Genomic DNA, 23,188 nt, shown 5'->3' on the forward strand with positions numbered 1-23,188 from the left:
TTTGACAATTAGATGCTCAGCAGGTTAGAAATACAATAGCTTATGGCCGGTGTTTCTATCTGGCATACAGTTAACTAAAACCCAGAATGACTGGTTTCAATGTGCATGGAAACATCTGGAAGTGACGCCTCACCCCATTGTAATTGGTGGAAATTAATTTAAAGTGACCAGTAAAGAAAATACCACAAACTGTCAGCAAATACCTCACAGCAAGTTTTATTTATACATCCAAAAACAAAAGATCAAATTTCTCACACTATATACAGATATTACATACAGTGTTTGTACACATATTACATCATTTGTACACAAGAAAAATATACATAAAAATGTAAACCTTTGTATACAAAAAATACCTTAGACAAATTAAACAAGGACCAATAACAAAAGGTGACTAGATTAGCTCATCCTATCTTTAAAAACAGTAATACAGTACATTCAATGAGTATAGGAATTTGTCGGCCATCTCTGAATTCAAGCAGTTAAATGTGCCTACAGTCAAGCCCTGTTAATTTATTCTACGTGGTTTCTGGGAGAGTAAACTGGTGCAGTGACTAATCTCATGCTATGTGGATACAACAGTAATGCCTTGCAAACATTTCCATCCAACTAGAATATATTTTTTTTAACTTTTGGGGCACTGTGTTTATGACTTAGTTACAACACTGCAGTGACTAAGAGGCCCAGCTGTCTCTGGTGGAGCTACGGGTTCACACTTCATTGTGTGTTTTCTCTTTGGAAGGGAGAGACAGAACTGGGCCTTCTCACAGCTGGAAATGGGGGAGTCTGGTGCAGACTCAGAGCTGGTAATGATGGCAGCTGTTCATTTAATGGGCGTCGAAGCAAAAATAATAAAAGAAAAAGGCAAGACGGACAGGGGACATGTGAAACACCAGCGGCCTCAACCACTCCTGTGCAAATCTATGTTGAAAAAACAACAACTGTAACGTTGATTAGTTTTTCTCCACAAAATGAAATGGCGATGCATATATTCCTAAATGTTATACCACCAAGAATCAAGCCAGTGACCATAATCTAATAATATTATAATGCTCTCACACCAAAGGTTGCTGCACCATGCAAATCTCAAGACCTCTCCCTGGAGTTTAATAGCCATCAAAAATACTCTCAATCAGGATATATATAAGTGACAGCATACAAACATTGATCCCTCCAAATTCAACCATTTCGATAGCCATTAATAAACAAGAGACTCATTCTACAAGACACATGTTCCACTGAATACATTGCAAATACCAATTTCAATTCATTGCTACTCAATATTTCACCAACAAACCCCAAGATCGAGGCTTGCTACTCTATATACCTAATACTCAACAATGTCTGACAATCTGTCAAATGTCTAATATAATTTCCATCAAAAGCCATGGTTGTGCTGCTGTATGAGCCGGTAACAGACAGGGGAGGAGCTTCTGGGTGGTTTTTATTTTCTAAAATAAAATCCAGACCCCAGGATTGCATCATTTAGCTTACAATTGTGAGTTTTAGTGAAACTGTCACTCCTCAAAACCATTTAAATCACCTACCTTAGCCATCTCAGGGTATTCAGACGTGTTAAAGTGGGTTGCCTTGTAGTCTTGACACTACATTTGCCTGACATGTAAGTCACTAATAACCATTGTATATGTGGACCACAGAGCACCTTTTAGAGTAGACACTTAAAGTCCCTGGATTACACCATCATTAACAAAAGCTCATGTATTAGCTTTAGAAATCCACACAGGATGACCTGAGAGAAAAAGTGATGTTGGGTTGACCTGATCACTGATCTTTGTAGGCTCTATTTCGGAGTAAAGTAAAAAATACAACAGTTATAGAGGCCAAACTATGTTCTTGATCCAGTCTGGATTCAGCAAGTGAAGCTACATGTGATGAGACCAATAAAATACCTTACAATGCTAGAGTTATGTTAATGTGTTTATTGCTTTAAGAAACTATTTTGACCTTCAAGTGTCTACTAGGCCACTCAGAGTGCCACAACCAATGGTGAGGTCAGACAATTGAGCTAACCAATAAATGAGCACATATACAGTATACACAATTAAAAAAAAACAGCTGTTTAAAAGTATTTTGGTAAATTTATACGAGTGACAAATCGGACTCAGTAAGATTCTATAATCATGATAACAGTTAAATAGCTTGAAACATAATGGGTCAAAAAATATCACAACCTGTACCCTTAGTTTGTCAGAGGGCGACAGAAGCAGTGTGTGAAGCGGGTTGACAAATAAGAAAATGCAATGGCTATCTGAGCAAGGCAGGGTACAGTTGATCATTTAAAGACACGACTTGAACTGGCAAACAAACCAACCACTGATTGAGGCTTCTACGTCAATTCATTCTGAGCACTGACAGATCATCTCGGCTAAAGGTCCTTTCGCCAATTTTCACCCGTTTTTTCAGAACGGACCGTTTCCCCCTCGCTGACGAAACCACAAGGCATCAAACGAGTCGACTCACACTGACTTAAAATCCGAGAGACCGCCTGGCTACAGCATTAAAACAAACAGAAATAGAAAATATTGTGGAAAATCTGAGGTTGTGCAAATTCATTATCAAATAGTGCACTATTACCACATTGCACATATGTAGCAGATGAAAAAGAGGGGGTTAAACCGGAGCCAGTGGACAGGATTGTAAGTGACTGTGAGTCAACAGACCGTTGCAGGCTCTCATTTACTCTGCGTGAAGGGCGGCGTGGCGCTGTTGGCACTTGCAGCGGTGGCACTAACTATGGAATAGCCAGCGGGGGGCGCTATGGAGCTGTGGCTGGGCTGCACGTCTTTCGGGATGCCACTGTGGGAGGCCAATTGATGGCCGAAGGCCGCGCTGAACTGTGGGAGCTGCTGCTTGGGCTTTGTGCAGGTCAGAAGATCGTGTGAGGCGGATGGGAGCGAGGATGAGGGAGCGGGGGCAGTGGTTAAACCCGTCAGGCCGCTCTGAGGCATCGCTGAGAGCGCCGCCATGGGCTGCAGCGTCACAGAGTGGGTGGTGGCCGGGGGCGTTGACAGAGAGGTGGATATGAGATGACTTTCTGATCCTATGAGATTGCCAAACTGCGTTGGGTCTGTGAGGGGGAGGGGGAGATTGTTCCATGAAGAGCGTGGGGGTCCTGGTAGACCGCTGAGAGGGACTTCCAGCAGAAGGGGGGTGTCAGACTGGAAGGAACTGGCATGGGGAGAAGATATGTGGTCGCTGTATGGGGAGGGCACGTGCTCGCTGCTGTAATGGCTGCCCTGGGGGGACGATGTTTGTGTGTCAGACTTGGCCAAGACGTGGGATGCGTGTGTGCGGGGAAACGTTCGCTCCGTTAACGAGGTCTGAGTGAGCAGGGAGGTGGTGGAGGGGGCTACCGTAGAGGAAGATGAGGTCAGGTTGGAGCACGACGTCTGGGGCAGGTTAGCGGGCTGAGATGGGGGCGAGGGGGTAAAGTGACACCCTGTCGACTGCAGGATATTGTCCGTCAGCTCGAGGCTGCTAAAGTTCTCTGTCTGGATGCGGCTGTTGAGCAGGTCGCCCATCCCCCCCGGCTGCACCGGCCCGGGGAACACTGCCATGGCTCGGTGGTCCACTCCTTCAGAGGGGGCCAGGTCCCCCATGGAGGTCAGGCACACCAACGAGTCTGGGTAGGAGCCCATAGCCTGCAGGGCTCGCACCAGCTCCTCAGCCTCCTCCGTGGTGGGCAATAAGTCCCCATTCTTCCCTATAAATACACAACAATTACCATTATGAAATCTAGTGATGGAAAGTAACAAAGTGCATTAACTCAACTACTTCAGTCAAATATTTAGATAAAAGTCCTTCAATGTTATCTTTTCAGAGATAAATATTGTACGGTTCACTTTTACAGTTCATTTGGTTGACAGCTCTTTGTAGATGTCATTTATTAACACAAATGTAAAAAAACAAATAAATAATAGTGTATTATTATAGATTAAGTTTCCCAGCAGTATATTAAATAGTTCAAAGGATATCCAGCTGGAACATTAAAGTGATAAACAGATGAAATCATTATTTAATATGACATAATAACATATATTGCTCCACATAATGCGTAGTTATACTTTTGATATTTAAAGTCGAGTTTGATGCTTATACTTACATGATTTTAAGTGAGATTTTTTACTAACAGTATTCTCTACACATTGTCTTTACTTAAGACGAGACATTATGCAAAAATATAGTCTTTTATGCTATGGTCAATTTGGACAGTTTTGGAGATTTTCTTTCAGGCTGGTGGATAGAAAACATTCAAAACTTATTTGGGTGTTTATTTTATTACACAATGTGTTTATTTGGGTCTATAGATTCCTCCTAAATGAAAGTAAAGCATTAGATGATGTGGGAGGACTTTGTTAACACACACAAGAATAAGCTGTATGACAACCTTCAAACAAGTCGAAGTCCTGTAGGTCATCGGGCAGTCTGGGCAACACATCGGAGAAATCCTCCTGGTTTAGCTCGAGGTCATTTGGAATGTCTGCCATTTCATTGGTGATATCGTCAGGAAGCTCCTCTGCACTCAGGTCTGGAGTTGAGGGGCTCCTGCCAGAAAGATGAGATCAAAATGCTTAGTGAAGAAAACCACATGCTTCGTGACATGGGAGACTGTGAATGAGCCTCATGCTCCCAGACACTGGATCTCTGCACACTAAATGTTTAAGTTAACAGTGTAGAGTGAAGCAGACCTGATGCTGGCCTGCGAGGGCATTGCGAGGCTTATAGAAGGCATTCCCAGGTTCCCCTGCGGTAACGCTGGGGGGATGGGTTTCTGAGGCCTCCTCGGCCCTCTCCTCCTCTTCTTCTTATGTTTTTTGGTGAGTGCCGGGGGTTTGGTCTTTTTACGTGGCTTCCGCTGTTGCTGCTGCTGGTGCTGCACTCGTCGGTTACCATCCCCTCGCAGGAAGTTATCCTGTGTGTTATGTATGAGAGAGCACTGAATCATTGTAACATTAGCCCAAATGAAGATCAACAAAGCAGTCACCAAGAAATCAGGCTTTTGGCTTTCTTGGGTTATTGTTGACATTCAAAAGGATATTTCCAAAATGTTAAAATTGGCCTTTGAAAATGTTTAACTCACCATTTTTTTGGCATGCTCTTCACAGAGTGGCGTCTGGTGCGTAATATCAAACACAGGGATGGAGCACTGCTGACCATCTGCAAATTTGGCTGTGCAACTAGCAAAGAGCTGCTGGGAACGATTCAACAGAATGTCTATAGAGAACAATGAAGGAAATAACACCAAACACTACACAGAGGGCATTTAATCATGAACTCCGGTCCCACAAACCAAAACATTTACAACTGAAACTGATTAAATCATGTTTTTAACTACCAAAAACAGAATCACAGACGTTCTTTTTCACTTTAACAGCCAGCTATACATGTGAAAAGCGATGTGGTGGAAAGGATACGCTGAAAGCAGTGTCGTGTGAAGGGCAGAGCCCTGTTGTTGCAGGCCTGGCCCTTTGTGCTGCCAGTGCAGGTCCCTGTGTCTGCTTTCTGCTGCCTTCCTGGAGCCGCACTGCAGAAACATAGGCAAGCAACATCACTGACAACACATCTCATCTGTTGTGTGCACTTATATGAATCACAGGAGGGAGATGGAGGGTTTGTGATTAGTTCAGATAAGTAAAATGGAACATTTGTGAGACTACCTTGAGGAGCTTCGAGAGGCACCACGTAACTCCTGGATGAGCTGCCCAGCACAGTTGGGGTTGTTACCGGCAGCATGTAGCAAGGCTTTTCGGAAGACATAGCGGTATCTCTTTTGGCGGATGCTCGCCCTCTCCTGCCTGCACATGTGCTTGTATTTCTCCTGGAGGTACGAGCAAAGCCGAAGTAGCCTTGTTCGCCGCGAGGAGCCGCTATCTTCTTCCAACCTATTTTTAAAGAAAAAAGTTAATAGCACTCATGATGGGAAGTGTCAGGTTAAAGTTTACACTGTGGGGTTAAGACATAAAATACTGACCCATTCTGGGGTCTCCAAGAGCTCTGAAAAGGAAAAAATGTCTCTGTCTCCTCTTCATCGTCATCATCAGCACTGTCTTCTGACCAGTCCAGTCCTGGAAGAGAACTTGTTAGAGCGTGGTACTTGGCAGGCTCAAATCTCATTTGCTACACTGTACTGTATGTTATCTTTCTTATAAAGAAAATGCACATTCATTTATAAGTATGGGGGGAAAAAAATGTGTGTGAAATTAAAATCAAGCACCTAGATGAGGAAACAGGTCTCCGTGCTCCTGGTGTGTCTTGGCACAGAGCTGCACCAGATGTTGCAACCTGGCCAGGCAGCTGGCAGAAGGTGAGAAGGCAGCGGGACGCATGACAACCATGTGCCGCTGATTGTTACTACCACTGTCCTTGCAACTGACAGGCAAGTGAGTAGCATTGAAAGGCATTTTCCTGCTGAGTGATGGCCCAGTAGGTTGCACTGGACTGGGTGCTGCATTAGCGGGCATCCCTGGAGGCAGAAAGTTGACCGTCTGAGGTGGTGGTGGATTGCATAATAAACCCTGCTGCTGTCCTGGGAAAATGAAGGAAGTCACGCTGGAGTGCTGGGGCGGCTGGAGGAGACCTGACTGTTGCCGTGGGAGATGAGAGTTGAGTGGCGAGGAGGGGTGGACACGGGGGCCTGGGGAGGGATTAAAGTGCTCAGGAGGTGGCTGGAAGAGGTCCGTGTCATGGCAGAGCTTCTGGTTGAGCACCAGCCGGCTCTGTAGTTTCTTCTTGATGGCGTTGCCCTTCCGAGGTGAACCCACCTCCTCGCCATCAGTGTCATCCTCATAAAAGGCAAAAGGGTCCAGGAGTTCCCCGTCAGGGAGGGGTAACAGGCGTGAACAGGGAGGAGATGGCGGTAGATCATCCAGACCATTCTGAGCTTTCAGAGCTAAAGAGGGCACAGTTATGTTAAGAGCCACTGACTCCAGGTGAGCCCGTGAGCGCATTTCCTCAAAAGCGTCATGTTTCTTTTTCCGCTCCTTCTTGGGGATAAAGCCCAGAACCTGCAGGTGACTGTTACAGTATCTGGAAAACAAGAACACAGCCTCAGCATACTGTACACAGCATGTCTTCTGCACAGGGTGTGGAAGAATATGCTAAACAAACATACAGCTTTATATGTTATTTTAAGTGATTAACATGACACTACACACCTGCGGTCCTCTGACTTGGGGATGGGGTTGGTACACCGCTGGCTGTTGTACTTGGCCACATATTCACATTGCTTGAAGGGGGCTGTCTTATCCTCCAGAACATGCCGTATACAGAAAGCATAGCCATTGAGTCTGCGCTGCTTGCAGAGCTTTGGGCTGTACGAGCACAACGGCTTATTGTCCACCTCTGAGAAGTGTATGTGTTTGCCTTCATACATCACGTGACTCTTGTTCTTGACAACATCAGCTGATGGGGTAAATCAGGGAAAAACCAAGAATTACATCCCTAACACTTAATACTGAGGAGGTAACCATGCATGCAAAATAGCCACCTCTACAACTTGTGACCGTTTACCAAGCTCTTAGCTAATACTTAGAGAAAACTAATTCTGTAAGCCAACATAATTATACATTACAACCTGATTATTGAATATGTTTATATTAATAAAGTAATTCAACTATTAGTTGACTGTTTTATGAAAACGTATAATGCACTGACATGTTAATACTTTTCTGAGATAACTTTAGTCTAGTAGACACACTTTCATACCTTCAATTTTTGTTCTCATAATATCTAATTGAGAAATATGTAATTTTATCAAACAGGTATTATCTTTCAAGGTAGCACTTGCAAGATAATTATTATGGTTGTATAACACTTTCAAGTTAACGCTCAAAACAGTGACTTGCTGGTGTGCATCCATCAATAAAAAAAACAAGATAAAGACTTAAATAACTCAATCAAAAATGTGCCTTTTTTCAACAAGAACGCTGCCTTTTTTTTTTAATGTAGCGCTTCATAATAAACACACATGCAAACAGGAGGATGGTATATCATGATACACTGTAGCGTTAGCTGCCGAGGTTCACCAGTAGCTTAGCTGCTACTTTTAACTATAATTGTGTGTTTAAAAGATGTTTTAGGGATCACTACGGTTGTAAGACCCGAGGTACATGTTGTACACAAAAGATCGTGTTGGCTACGTGTAATCTGTTGTAGCCTGGGGTCACGTTAACAACTTTAGTCACGGAGAACCGGACAGGCAGCAAACGGTGACTATCGTTTGCTAGCGTAACTAACTACCTTTGGAGCCTGGGGAGCTAGCCATCATTAGCTTGGAGCCGATGGACAGATGTAAAACACAAATAAATGAAATTCTAAACACAATAACGCGCATTATACTACTGTATCATAATATATTAAAGCAACTGTATATCCATATTCAGGCAGAAATACATGCTATCATGATGAACAAAACGTAAAATTGGTGAGTTAGCTAACAAGCTATCAAGGCTAAAAACACAAATTAGTAGGCGGTAGCTAACCAGGAAACGGAAACATCAGCAAATGGCAACACTATAAAAAGGTCTATTTTCAGTTTAGTTTTATAAAGAAAAAAATGCAAGATGAATCCTAGATTGCAAGCAATAATGGGGGCTAATTTTGGAGTTTCTGTATAAATAAATATGATATATTTGTGGCCAAATACTTTCGAACAAAGGGTCTACATACGAGGCTTAAGGCCTGTCCTCGAAGGCCTCCGTAATAATCAATATGAATGATAGCCTTTATCGTTACATAGAGTCACATTAGCAGGTAACAGGACTTGAGAATGTCAACATTGCATAACATCCCATATGTACTTAAGGCACGGACTCATTTATTCAGATCACAAGTTACAAAATAAATTAGCCATTAAAAGGAGGCCTATTAGCTTCGATAGCACAGCGGCTTCTATTTGAACGCCTGGCCGTCTGAGGCCTGCGCAAAACGGCACACTCAGAAATCGAGTCCGAGGCCCCGATGAATTCGCTTACCTTGAATTGGTATGGGCTGTATAAGGTATTCACTCCAGATAGACGGCCGATATGTCTATTGCAATCTGCTAGGCTATTTGTGCATCGATATCGAAGACAAGATAATAGCAGTGATCTTCATCGAGCTCGGTATATCTGGAAATAAGGATGCATTTAAATATAGGCTATCCAGAGCAAATACCAAGCAGGAGGCAGGCTGCTGAGGATTTTTGTAGGATCCACAGCCGACTCCACACAGCACCACTACAGGCACTGCGAGGACATGACAACAATCCGCTCAACAACAACAACCTCTCCTACCATATTGGAAATGCAACTTTGTTAAAAGTCCTTACAGTGTAGAAGTGTTATGTTGATATCGTTATGACAGGAATAAGAGTTTGTGTGTGCCGTTTTACATTTTTCACATTTCAATCATTTCAGTTAAATTATAACGACTGAGAGGTTCTGCTAAGTGTTGCAGTGTAAAATCCACCTGGACCCCGGCTCTCGTTCTCCATGTGAGTGAGTTACCAGCCCTGCTGTCACTGTTGCCGGCTATTCCCCGATGATGGACCACGTGCCAGGGAAATACAGGAGCTTGAGAGAAGTGTCTTCACATCAAAACAGAATAGTGCCATCCACCAGCATTTATATTTTGACACTTTTAAAATGTTTTTATCTTTATTTTTATAAATAACAGCACAAAGTGAAATAAGTGGTTTGCTACATAAAACTGGTTTGTTAAATATTATACAAATACCTCTATACATCATATTTAAGGAAAATATAATCTCTACATGCCTTGGTACACGTTGGTAATTTTACAAAACAACATAGGCTACTATTCCTACATCTGAAGCATAATCATGTTAAACCTCGATCATATACAATAAAAATGTCAACTTCCTAACAGATGAAAACATTTAAAGTGCATCTTTGGAAATGTTGTAAACCCTAAGCTTATAATATTCACTCTGCAAGGAGCACATTCACGTTTCTGCAGGTTAGTAAATTATGTTAGGTCCATTATGTGTAAAGATAATAATACATGTGCTATTATAAACAGTACAAACAAATAGGTTTCTAGAAATGTGCAAATTGCAGCTTTGTGCGTATATATTTGGTTTTTAAAGGATTGTCTATCCATTGCGCTTTAGCATATGGCTGGCTCTTCCACAGCTTGTGCTCCCTCTGTGACAGTTTTCACACACTTTGCCATCGTCTGGGAGGCTCTGCTTATCGGATCTGTGAGTAAAGATTTAAAGCACATTTCAAACTAGCACACAACATTACTGTGAAGACCAACATTTACCTGTATAATGAGTCTAACTAGAGGAGAATGGGTGTTGATTATTCTATGAATTAGAAATGTACATAGAAAATTAATACTAAAGTTGCAATGGAATATTTTCTGAACTAGAACATAATTATAGAAGTGCTTCATCACTACTTAATGTCATTTAAATCAATCAAATTTGTTTATTACATCCCCATATCATATATTCCTATTTTGCCTTGTTACTTTCCTTTATTCAGCTTTAATGTAACACTTTTGTGGAAATTACAGATTTTGTATTTATGTCAAATAAAAATAAAAAAGGCCAAATAATCGCACATTGTGATTTTGATGCAGCTTTAAAAGCTATATTATGTTGAATTAGTGTTAATATTAGATAGTTTCCTTATAACAACTACAAAAGCATAAACAAAATTATATTAACATTAAGGATGATGATACACCACTGCTGCAGGACTTCCTGTAGGACTTTGGAATAGAGAAAATATTGAGATAGGTTTAGTCAGAACAGTGCCAGAGCACTAGTGACCTACCTGTCATATAGAAGTCCTTCACAGTAAGCTGTGGAGGGGCTAAAGGTCCGGTAAGGACAGCCTGGTCAACTGTCTGAAAGAGATAATCCAGATACAACCATCATCAGAGAGAACAGCGTAAAGCAATAAACTGAATTAGTTTACACTTAAATAAGCTTTATGTAATCAACTGAACACATGCTGGAGGAAGATAGCAGCTGACCTTAGACAGCTCATTAGCCTGCTTGAAGTAGTTGGCCTCCTCAACGTCATCATATCGCACCAGATTTGGGGAAACCTCTGCCAGTCTTTGACGGACTTCATCAAGGGTGTCATATGGCAGAGTGACTCCAACAAGCTTAAAAAGAGACCAAAAAAGAAACAGTTTTATGTTCCACAGATGAAGGGGAATACATGGTAGTGTTAAAAGCCTGGGGAGGTTAAACTCCTGATGCAGTTTGGTCCTCTCCTTGCTGGACTTGTCGCCTCCCACAAAATGCACTAATCAGGTGTGTTGTTCCCTATGGTTGTTCCCTACAGGTACAAGGGGGCGTGACCTGGGGAACAAAGGAAGAGGGAATTGTGTGGGGAAGGATGTTTGTTTTATTTACTTTGGAAAGAATCGATCGATCGATCGATCGAGGAGGAAGAGAGGAGCCTTGCAGCTCCCAAGAAAGTAAAGCAAAAAAAATGTTTAGCTCTTTAAAATTACATTGTACCTCAAGAAACAGGTAGCAGCAGTGAATCCAGTGAGCCTGAGGACCATAAGGGATGTTGTTCATTTTGCAATGCATTACTGGATTCTATTTTTGCTTTTTGAATTTGACATATTTATTTTATTGGATTATACATTTGCATTGAAAAGACAGTTTTTGAGTTGGACAAATCTTCATTAATTGGACATTTTATCAGCAGTTTTTGTTATTTTAATTTGGGCTGAGTCTTTTCCTAACAACTTAAAGTTATCATTGAGTTTTCTTTCTTTCTTTGGTTAGTTAGTACTACCAGTTTTAGCACCACAGGAACTTTTTATTTTTAACTAGACCTAAAAAATTAAGCTAATTGTTGTAATAATGCCTTTTTTGTTCTGCTTCACCTCAGAAATGTCTCCAATGATCCTCCAGTCCTCCCTCGCCATCCCCGGTGCAGTCACAGTCCCTTTGGTCTGCTGGGCACGGCCCTCAGTGTTCACATAGGTGCTACATTTCTCAGTATATGCAGCTCCAGGAAGCAAGATATCAGCCATTGGTGCCCCTACATCGCGATGGTGAGCTGGGCAGTTATGGCACAAAACATTTAATTGGATGTCCCTTTAATTAAAAGGGACAATTTGGATTTCAAAATGTTCCTTTTTTAACATACAAAAGAATCAGTCAGGGAATCTTCTGCCTCTCACAGCTGCCATACATACATTAATGCAAATGAAAGAGCTTAAGCTGCCGTGCAGTAAAACTGCTGACCTTGATAAATTATGAAGCTTTCCTTTGGGAGGTCTTGGCGAGTAATGCAGCCAGCATCAGCTCCTAGTAGGAACAGGACTTTTGGAGGGTTTTTTCTGATTGCCTCCACTCTTGGCTTGTATCCAAGGTCAAGGGCAGCCACTTGACTAGCAACCCTGAGGTGGGAAAGGAAAAACGTCTATATATTACAGTAAACATCCACTTCCCTGTACCTGAAAGATTTCCCTCTAATTTTCCAAGACCCTGACCTGTGAAGCACATTGAGAACCTTCCATGTTTCCTCTGCAGCACTGCTGACGCGAGCGTTCTGAGCGATGGTTGACACAGCAGCCATTATTGCCGCTCCATCCTCTTTCTGCAGGCAACTGCTTCCAACCACAACAACAGGATGCTTCACCTCAGCCAAGACCTGACCTATAGAGGTGAAAAAAGACATTGAAGTTGACTTTTAACATTTTTAGAATTACTAAGAGGACTCGGAACTTGCAACTCGTTGTGAAGCCAGCTGAATCAGAGATACCAACATCGTTATAAAGGACATTTTGGACATTTGTGTTCAGTATAACTCAGATTCAATGGTCTGATGTTGCTCAATAACCACATATAAAATATTTAAATTATTTAATGTACCTTTTCCTGATTCTTGCATTGAACAGTGGAGCCTCATAGCGTGGGTTTGTGCCAACCAGAAGCAGTAAGTCAGCTTCTTCAATGCCAGCAATCCCAGTGTTCAGGAGATAGTTTGAACGCAGTTCAGATCTGAGGAACCAAGGTTAAAACTTTAAGTGATAGTTTAAGCCCTTTTCGGTTGGGAACTAAAGCAGTTATCATTGCTCTTGCCAAAGACACAAGATGCCATTGATTGGTCTACCACTGTCCAAATCAGTCTGTTTGTGTCATTGTGACATTTAAGTTGTTAATGGAGCATCTCAGTTCCTTGTCGGAGAGGAAATTCTGATATCATTGCAAATAAGTGAAAATTATTTAAATATTGTGTACACTTAAACTGTTTTTTTTGTCTTTAGTGGCTAAAATATATTTAGCTGCTGCCCCAAACTACAGCAATACACTGCTTAGCTTTTGTGCTGGGACTCCTTTTTTTCCAAACTGACCCTCATTTTATGTGATAACATAACATCAACAATAACATCAGGGAAAGTTCAACATGCTTTGTCCTATCTTTATTTGTATTTGTATGTGGCTTTACCCAGCTCCAGCCATTGGGAACACCTCCTCAGTGCACAGGTTTTCTCTATTCAAACGGTTCAGCAAGTCTTTCAGGGAAATGAGAGCTTCTGCATCCGCCAGGCCTCCGACAATAGCAGCGACAACATTTCCTTGAACTCCTTGCAACTGTCAAAGAAAACAGATGTTAATCAGAACAGCCTTAGCTGAAACAAGTATTTGCACACTATCACACACTGTTAGAGAAAGTAATTTAATTTAAAAAATGACATACCGCTCCAGCAGCTCGAGTTAGCACCTCTTCCCAGGTCGCAGGAACCAACTGCCCAGACTCGTCTTTTACCATTGGCTGAGTAAGCCTCTGCCTTTTGAGTCCATCGTATGCAAACCTGTCAGAATAGCAGCAAGGAAGATTTTAGCTTTGATGCAAACAGCATACAAAAATCTATGTCTGTGAAGTCAACTTGTGTGATAAGAAAGGAATCTGGTTTTGTCTGAGATCCACTCCTCATTAACATCCTCATTGAGGCGAGGCAGGATTCTCATCACCTCACCCCCACGTGTGGTCACCACAATGTTACTACCCACAGCATCCAGACCATCGATGGATTCAGTCTTCCTGCAGAGAAACATCATGAGTGGTAAAACTAACCTTTGACCCTACATTTGTAATCACAATGTTGAGCACCAACCTGGTTTCCCAAGGACGAGCAGTGAATGCGTATGGTTTAGATGTCAGGGCTCCCACTGGGCATATATCAATGACATTCCAAGATAACTCCGACATGAACATCTTCTCCACATAGGTCCCGATCTGCAGGTCATTGCCTCTGCCAGTTGTACCCAGGTCCTCCACACCTGCAATCTCACTGGCAAAGCTGTAGGAGCAAAATAATGATTTATTTACATCGTCTAGACAATCAGAGCAACTCAACCCACTCTTGATGTTGATGTGTGTCTCACCGCACGCAGCGAGTGCACAGGATGCAGCGAGTCATAATGGTTTTGATGAGAGGGCCAATGTTTTTGTCTTCCTCTGCTCTTTTGCTCTCTGTGAAGCGGCTCCTGTCACTGCCAAACTGTATCTGGTCCTTCAAACAAAATGGTTATTGGTTGTATCATTCAATCTTGTATTAAATGTATATATTTCAAAGAAAAAAATGTTTTGTCAGGTCTAGAAATTCACATCTGGTGGTGATTATCTTTACCTGTAGATCACATTCTCCCCCCTGATCACAAATTGGATAATCTAGTGGGTGGTTAGCCAGTAGGAACTCCATTACACCCCCTCTGTTTAAAATTAAACATACCATTTGAATATATATATATTTGCTTTTCTAAAAAAAAGTGTGAAATGTTTTTTTAGCTTTGGAGAGATGTGAGTTATCATAATACCACAAAAAATGGCCAAAAGACAACTAAGTATAATTACAGAGATGTATTTATTACAATACCAGAACAACAGCAAATATAATGTATTTACTTTTGAGTTTCATCCTACCTGGCCTTTCTTGTCTTGTCAGAGTTGGTTAAAATGTTCCAGCCCTTCATGACTAGCATAGCACGAGCTGCCACTGGCTACAAAGCAAATGAACAACATTTCATGTAATTTCATGCATCATAAAAGGGGACGAATACAGCATGATCAGTTTGGCTACCAGAATGGAAACAAAACATACATGTTGTAAATCATATACAGACATGACATACCATAGGAACTTTTTCTATCTCCACCAGACACATCCGACAGTTTCCAGCCACTGACAGGCGCTCATGGTAGCGGAAGGAATCTGCATTCCTACCTTCTCGCATGCCTGTGACAAAATTGAGTCACAGTGTTACATTTGATATTAAGACTCCACAGCTTTCAATATTATGTGATTAAATCATAGACTGTATATAAAATAATTAAATTAAATGCATGAATTTAGCACGAAACCTGCAAGACAGTGGTTCCTGGCTCCACCATGATAGGGTTCCCATCGGTTCCCATCCACAAAAACCTCAAGGAGGTTACTGGCGGCAGCTGTGGCTGCGGGGCGAGCTTCAAGCACAAACAGAAAACATTTATCTGCAAATATTTCCTTTTCTTTTCATCAAAGGACTGTTAGTCAATGTTCAATTAAACGATGTCCTTATCATTTATATCGCCTTTACTAGAATGAATCCCTGGCACTGGTGCAATTTTGGATGCCAACATCACGTGTACGCTTTAACTCTCCTGGTTGTCACATTGTTAAGTGCCAAGGCTTTATTCGAAGTTTGCGTGTTTTTTTTAACCCTGGAGAAACGTAAAAGCTCCATGTAAATGACGTTAGCAAAAGAAAAACAGACGTTACGTTTACTAACATTAGCTGAGATATAACGTGCAGGGCTTTCAGCACTAGAGAGCAGCTATGGCTGTGACGTGCACTTTTTAAGGCTCTTGATTTGATTTGATATACTTTATTAAATTGTTTCACATTTGACCCATCCTAGTGTTAGGAGCAGTGTGCTGCCATTTTGAACGGCGCCCGGGGAGCAGTGTAGGGAACGGTGCCTTGCTCAGGGACACCTCGGTAGCATTTGGTCTTGCCGGGGACTTGAACTGGTGACCTTCCAGTTGCCAAACCAAGTCCCTATGGACTTCGCCACCACCGCCTCTTAATATGTTAAAAACTACCTTCGAAATGTAACGAAACACCACTTTAACGTTTACGTTACTGGCCAAATGATGTTTACGTTTACGTTAGCAAACAATAATTTAGCATTAGCTAACCTTGTTAGCTTGCGTCCTAAAACCATTGTCTAACATTGATGCATTAAACATGTGTGATGTTAATGGTAAATAATGCCACCTCGTTAAAAAGTAACGTTAACGTCAAACTCCTGTGTACCCTGCTAACATGCAACGTCAACCTAATTCAAATCGACTAAACTTTATTCTTTTTTAAACTCTCGACTCTAACCTTCATTCAGTTCTTGTGTCCGGACTATACATTATTTACAAATGTAATAATAATATGCCCTAAACTAAACACCACGGTGACCAGTTGTTTACCTTGCCAGTGTGTGTCATAAAACTGCCTGCGACGCGGATGGCGCACTGTTTTGTTATTCTGCTGCATCACGGATTAAGTAATCCCGTGTACCATAATCCAAGTACTGATCCGAGTACTTTTGTGTAAATAATGACTAAGGCAATTATACGGGTATCCAATATGTGCCATGATGGTAATGTAAATACAATTTTTAACAGACACTCCCCTCATCGACACCCATTTGTGACAATCTGTGGACGGTGAAGTGCAGTGGTGTAAATTAACTCAATTGATTTACTCAAGTAAACTAGCCTACTGTAGGCCTACTTGAGTACACATTTGAGGGATTTGTACTTGATTTGAGTTCTTAAATGTTTTGCTACTTTTTACTTCTACTCCACTACAATTCAAAGGTTCATTGTGTACTTTTACTCCACTGCATTTATTTAATATATTAAATTACTTTGCAGAGTTGAAATTATGATATATTAAATATAATCCACACCTGAATATTATTTTAGTTACACCCGTAAATTCAGAAGCTACCCAAAGGAATTCAAATTAGATCCACCTTTACCAGTTGTTATAAACATATTAATGTATCAATAATTATAATCAAATCATTTAATTATTCGAAAATTGACCTTTCTGCATAATGAGTATACTTTTTTTGGTGCTTTAAGTATAATTTGATGCTAATACTTTTGTACTTTTACTTGAGTAACATTTGCAATGCAGGATTTTGACATGTCACAGAGTATTCCTTCCCTGTGCTATTGATACTTTTACTGAAGTATAATAGCCTATGAGTAGGCTACTTCTCCCACCTCTGCTCTTTAACAGACACTCTCCCTCATCTACACCCATTTGTTACAATCTGTGGTGAAGTGGAAGTAACAGCAGGGCTTGCCCTCTTATTTAGATTTTATCTAGTGTGGATAATTCGCCTTTTCAGCCATTAATGAGCCTCTTTAAATATCACTTAATTAATCAAATTGAGGTTCAAAGGTCCACTTGAGTTGTCAGTATAGTGCCATGAGGGCATGATGATTGTAGTTCAGGGGTGTCAAACTCAATTTAATCGTGGGCCACATCAGCATTATGGCTGCCCTCAAAGGGCCGGTTGTAACTTTAAGACTATATCAAAATACATATATAAATATATATATATATAAACTAATGTATTACAGTATATTACATTATTGCCTCTGCATTGGATTATTATCAGATAGGGTAATAACTTCATAATTAACTACGCCTGAAAGCAGAAGTCTGGGGCAAATAATTGCAAGTCTCTTCAGTGAGAATGTCACAAAATGATTTAAAAAAAAAGAGTCAAATTCTGAGAAAAGTGCACATTCTAAGAAAAAAGGCATATTTAGAAGAAAAAAGGTCTAATTTGAAATGCATTATGGGACATGTAGTTTATGGGCAACGTGCTTCTGTAAATCATTATGTAACCGTATAATAAACATATAATATTCTTTGCAAGCTCTTGTGGGGCCACAGAAAATGAAGTCACGGGCCGGATTTGGCACCCGGGCCTTGAGTTTGACACCCCTGTTATAGTTGTTGAAGAATGCCATCGGTCCATGTTTTTTTACATCTATAACAGGAAATAAAACCACCAACCTTTTGTTAAAGGCATGATGTTCATTATTTGTTGTTGTTTTTAGGCAGCAATGCAGCATTGTTGACTATCTATCTGTTATCCTACCAGTGATGTAATCCCTCCAAGTCAGAGTTCTCTAAAAATAAATAACAGGATACGTCTGGTAAACGGACTCAGGAAATGGAAGGAAATGCACATCTGGGTTTACGACAGGCTTGTGTATTCTTTTTCTTAGAATCCAACTGGAAATCTGGTCTGTGTTTAACATCAAAGTCTGCTTTCTCACAGCAGACTCTTTTAACATCAAGACAAATAATATACAGAAAGTATTCAAAGTGCAGCAGGTGTTCAGAATAAGAAATGTATTACGACATATGTTGTTTATTTGAAATATATTAGAATAAAGTTTCTATACAAATCTCAACTAGTTTAAATATCTTAAAATACATTAATAGGTAACTAGCCATCAGTAAATCAATATAAAAACATTATAATGTTAGACTATCAATAGATCTATGCAACATATCTCATCTCTAAGAAACAAAGATGTCGTTCCTCAAGAGTGAAAACAATTCTGTAAATAGTAAACATAAGATACATTTGATAAAAGACTGCAACAGATGATTACTTACATTATGGATACATATTTTTTGTCAGAAAATGTTTGAGAGAAGATTATGAAAATTGTCAAATCTTTAAAATGCTTGTTTTGTCCAATGCAAAATGTTTCTGTTTATAAGACAAATACTATCAAGTATCAAATGCTTACATATGAGAAACTGGAACAATAAAATGATACAATTTATTAAAAAACAATAATAATGAAAGGATTTACCAAAATATTTGCAGATTATAATTTTTTAACTAATCAGCCCTCTTCAGCTGTGATTTTCGCAAATCATTTTGCGTTATGCAAATGAAATATAAATATATTTAGATTATATTTAGGAATAACTCAATGTGTATGTTATACATAGTTTGACTCAGCTATTCCATTGAGAGTAATTATCCATAAGTGAAGTGAAACAAGCAAAGACAGTCTTTAGCATACAGCTGGAAGGGACAGCTATGATAATTTTCCAAAGTAATAGCCGGTCTTACTTTGATGTTTTTCATACACCACCTCTACAGTTTGAGGATGGCTGTAATCATAGAGCGGATGACTCCACAGGCTCCTCTGGGACACTGTCCCGCTGAACCCCTGGCACAGACTCCATCTCAGTGGCAGAGATGGACTGGCTGAGCTCTCTCAGTGAACTCTTAGTAATGTCCAGGCATGCATGCTTCAGGATACGACGCACCTTTTTGCCTAGGAGCATATACAGGAGGGGGTTAATGCAGCTGTTAAAAAAGCCTAAGCTGGTGGCGAGAGGAAAGCCAGCTCTCAGTATGTTGTGAAGGTATAATGAGGAATGTACGGATAACTCCATCAAGCTAAAAGTATGAAAAGGTGCCCAGCATAAAAAGAAAGCCAGAATCACTGCAGAGATTGTTTTAGAGAAGCTTGACACCCGGACCGAGCCACCAGATCGATTCACCTTGATTGTCAGAAGAAGGCCCGTCACACATATGGCAGTAAAAGGCAAAATGAAGCCCACAGCAGTTCGAATGACCACTATCATAACGTGCCTCATGACTGCAGTATGTCCGTCCTGTGTGTGGAAGTTGTTGAAACACACAACCTTGTCATGTAGGCGCACTGTGTCACGGAAAATCAGCGCAGGGGAGCTTGTGGCAGCAGCCAGCAGCCATATGCAACCGCATACAACCCAGGCTCTCTTTACAGTGCGATACTTCTGAGACCAGTTCAGGTGGACAAGAGAAACATATCTGTCTATACCGAGCACTGTCAGAAACAGCACACTGGCATACATATTCATAACGGACACAAATGAGTTAAGCTTACACATGACCAAACCAAAGTCCCAGTGGAAGTCTCGCAGTATGTAATCAATGTAGAAAGGGAGGAAAAGCACAAATACAAAGTCTGCCAATGCCAGATTGAGCAACCAAACACTGTTGACTGTCTTTTTGCTTTTAAACGCTACCACCCAAATAACAGTTCCATTTCCAATCAGCCCGAGCACAAAGGAAATAATGTAGATGACCACTGAGATTATGTGCATAGTTTCCTTCTGTCTGTGGTTTACTTTAAGTTCCTCCAAGTCACCGTACTCCATGTAGTATTCGTAGGTGTAGTTTCCATAGTCCTCATCCAGTTCGGCCATTATTGATGTAACCTCTGGTGAAGCTATCTGTGGGAAGGAAAAGCTCAAGATTAGATGTTCCTTAAAGATGATCTGTAAACACAGTAATTCAAAACATCCCAATGCATTATAATCTTCCTGTGTTCTCAACTCACACACTCTGTGTGATTATGCCGGACTGTTCCCCGGAAGGATCCCGTTGTCTGTCCTGTCTCTGATAAATCAGTTCCTGTGTTGAAGTCAGATAAGGGTGTGTTCCGAGTAACCCTGGAACATAATGTCAACAACCATTTGGTTCATCAATGTGGTCAGTTAAATGCCCAACAGATGAGATAGAAAGAGGTGTCAAACTGCATGATTCACAGTGTTTGCTCTGAAACATCTGCCAAATACTAAATTGTTACACATTGCACCGTTTTCATTTCATTGTTCAACTTTTCCAAGGTTATAACATTCCTAGATGTTTTCCACATATCAAAAACTTGTATAATCATCACTAAGGCCAGAATAAAGCCAACACAACACCTTTTATTATAGCCATATTTTTTTTTTACCAATGATGTTTATGTCACATAAGTGTTATAATCTGTTTTTTCTAGTCTTCATTGCATAACACACATGAAGTGATAGTATATTATTAAACTGTCTTTAGGAAACAGCATCATGAAAAAGAGTAACTACCAGAAGAATAAGAACACTCAAGCTTAAAAAGTCAAGCTTAAATAGACAGATCAGACTTTGACATGTGTTGAAAAGCCATCAGACCAGATGGAAACTGTATGCCAAATCACTGCAATCAACACTTATTATTTAAATAACTATAGCCTGTTGAGTAGGAAATAGTAGCTCATAGTAGACTTAGTGCCACATATAAGGCTACACACTATTCGCATACTAATGGCATAAACAGCTTTCCAGTTCAGATTGAAAGACAGAGCATTGGCTTACCTAAAAGTGCAGCTCTCCCTAGTATTTGGCTGAAAAACAGCGACAGCTCCCGGCTGGATGAAAGTGACTGCTAACTTTTAGCCTTTTAGCTCCGTGTTGCCGGGCCTGGTCCCTAAAGTCCCGATTCGGCTGCAGAAGCCTCTCTGCGGCATGTGTAATGTTTCCGTGCGTCCATCCAGATCAAATCCCATCCCAGAGGAGCTGTGATGTGCAGAGGGCGCGCCTGGCTGACGCGTCTAACATCAACCACGGAGTGAAGAAAAGTTATTGGTCACCCGCACTGAAGAATGCTTTCATTCAGCAGAGCAGCGGCTGCTTTTCATAACAGCAGAGTAAACCCTCCTCGCTTCCCCCCGTCAGCGCACAAACGGAAACGTTGTGAGTGCTGCAGAAATGTGTCTGTTTTTTCCTGAAATGCACAAATTGCTTCAGTCTGTATGTAGTGCCAACTAAGACAAAGTTTATTTTCGGCTGTCATATGCATGTTAACTGCATTTTATTTCCTCTTACCGTGCATTATCGCTTTCATCATGCAGACTTTTGACTGGTGCTCATTAACACAGAAAGTAAACCTGTCTGTGGCAGGCCTGCTTCATGGTTGAAAAAAATATAACATGAGGCTTTGAATCTAGATGTGAAAGCAGGCTTATTGCACTGTAAACAGTTTGTTAAAACTTGATGAATCCAGAATTATTTCAACCCTATTCCCAGACATAAAATAGTTTTCTGTGGCAATGTTTAAATGATGTATTATTATGTGGCAGATACATCACAGTTTATGTCTACAGTTTGAGGACCTGCAAGACCCCTTAAAAGAAGGTCCAAAACAATAATATAAGTCACATTCAAAATCAATCATCTCCTAAACTACATCCTGCTCTTTAAAAATGTAGAAAATGTGAAGCCTGAAGCACTAAAGATAACCCTCAGACTTGCTAAAGCTTCCCCACACAAGGCATTATACAACTGTTTTCACAGACTAAATACATAACAAGCTGGACCCAGAGCACGGTCAGCACTTTCCCCAGTCTGGCTTTCACTCTGGTCTCCTAAAGATTACCTGTAAGGAAATTTGCATTTTCAATCAGGTTGAACTAACAAAGACTTAAGCCTTTCATGTGGAATCTGCTGCTAACTTTTCCTTTTTTGTTTCATCAGATGGCCAGAATGCCCTGTCAGTTGTCTCAGTATCCAGCGACCCAAAATGAGCATCACATCCCTCTGTGAGCCCTGAGGGGGGAGCTGTCACATCCTCCAAGAGTGTGTGTGCAGTGTGTTTCCAATTCAAAGCCCATGTAGCTGTGTCTTTTTCTTTAGTGCTGAAAAATCAATACTATAGCATTGAGGAGATTGTGTCACTTAAATTCTATGTACAACAGCTAACCATTACTCGTTTATAGTTAATGAAAACCTGTTTAATTGCAATTTAATAAAATAAAAAATAAACTTCTACTGCATATGAAGAAGGTGTTCTGTTTTGTGATTTGTCTCACTAATACTCTATCTGACGAGAATGACTTGGACTCCCATAAGATAAATTATGAAAAGGTCAAAATTGTCCCATAGGACTGTTCCCCAGATGTTAGGAAAAACTTAAATATTCAAATTCATTACAATGTATGTATGTATATATATATATATATATATATATATATATATATATATATATATTGTTGTTGTTGTTTTTTTGAATATTTTAACCAAGTGTTATTGACTCAATTTATCATCATTTTCTTTCTGAGAAGCAGACCATTTATGTCCCAAAAAAAAAAAAAATAACAGAATCCTTGTATTAAAATGGCTATAATGATTTATTACAACAAAAACACAAACATGTACCCATACCATTTCATTTAATGGTATTTTTATAGATGTTTTTTTCCTAATACCCCTACAAACAGGGTTCGAGTTATAAACTGAGCTCTATGGGGGTCTTTAAAACTAACGCATGCGCACAGTCACAGGCATAGAT

General features: G+C 40.6%; 2 protein-coding genes and 1 pseudogene across 5 annotated transcripts; all 3 read right to left on the minus strand.

The window, feature by feature from the left end:
- Positions 1–190: 190 nt before the first annotated feature.
- Positions 191–9,259, minus strand: ino80da (INO80 complex subunit Da). The gene is made up of 10 exons (XM_034109874.2): positions 8,994–9,259; positions 7,176–7,422; positions 6,236–7,047; positions 5,993–6,086; positions 5,679–5,903; positions 5,436–5,545; positions 5,102–5,235; positions 4,710–4,933; positions 4,409–4,566; positions 191–3,724 (listed from the first exon to the last, which is right to left on the minus strand). Exons 2-10 carry the CDS (start codon positions 7,391–7,393, stop codon positions 2,694–2,696), a joined length of 3,006 nt encoding a protein of 1,001 aa, XP_033965765.1. The 5' UTR covers positions 7,394–7,422; positions 8,994–9,259; the 3' UTR covers positions 191–2,693.
- Positions 9,260–9,681: 422 nt separating this feature from the next.
- On the minus strand, positions 9,682–16,536 carry LOC117466372 (NADH-ubiquinone oxidoreductase 75 kDa subunit, mitochondrial-like; annotated as a pseudogene).
- Positions 16,537–18,289: 1,753 nt separating this feature from the next.
- On the minus strand, positions 18,290–21,506 carry cmklr2 (chemerin chemokine-like receptor 2). Of its 4 annotated transcripts, none has more exons than XM_034110293.2 (3): positions 21,217–21,506; positions 20,428–20,535; positions 18,290–20,316 (listed from the first exon to the last, which is right to left on the minus strand). In XM_034110293.2, exon 3 carries the CDS (start codon positions 20,287–20,289, stop codon positions 19,210–19,212), a length of 1,080 nt encoding a protein of 359 aa, XP_033966184.1. In that variant the 5' UTR covers positions 20,290–20,316; positions 20,428–20,535; positions 21,217–21,506; the 3' UTR covers positions 18,290–19,209. The 4 variants fall into 4 exon arrangements, with proteins under 4 accessions (XP_033966184.1, XP_033966185.1, XP_033966187.1 ...); XM_034110294.2 differs by having other exon boundaries at positions 18,290–20,312; positions 20,424–20,535; XM_034110292.2 differs by having other exon boundaries at positions 18,291–20,316; positions 20,424–20,535.
- Between the last annotated feature and the right edge of the window lie 1,682 nt (positions 21,507–23,188).

The sequence above is a fragment of the Pseudochaenichthys georgianus genome, chromosome 21 (assembly GCF_902827115.2).
Source record: "Pseudochaenichthys georgianus chromosome 21, fPseGeo1.2, whole genome shotgun sequence".
Lineage (NCBI taxonomy): Eukaryota > Metazoa > Chordata > Actinopteri > Perciformes > Channichthyidae > Pseudochaenichthys > Pseudochaenichthys georgianus.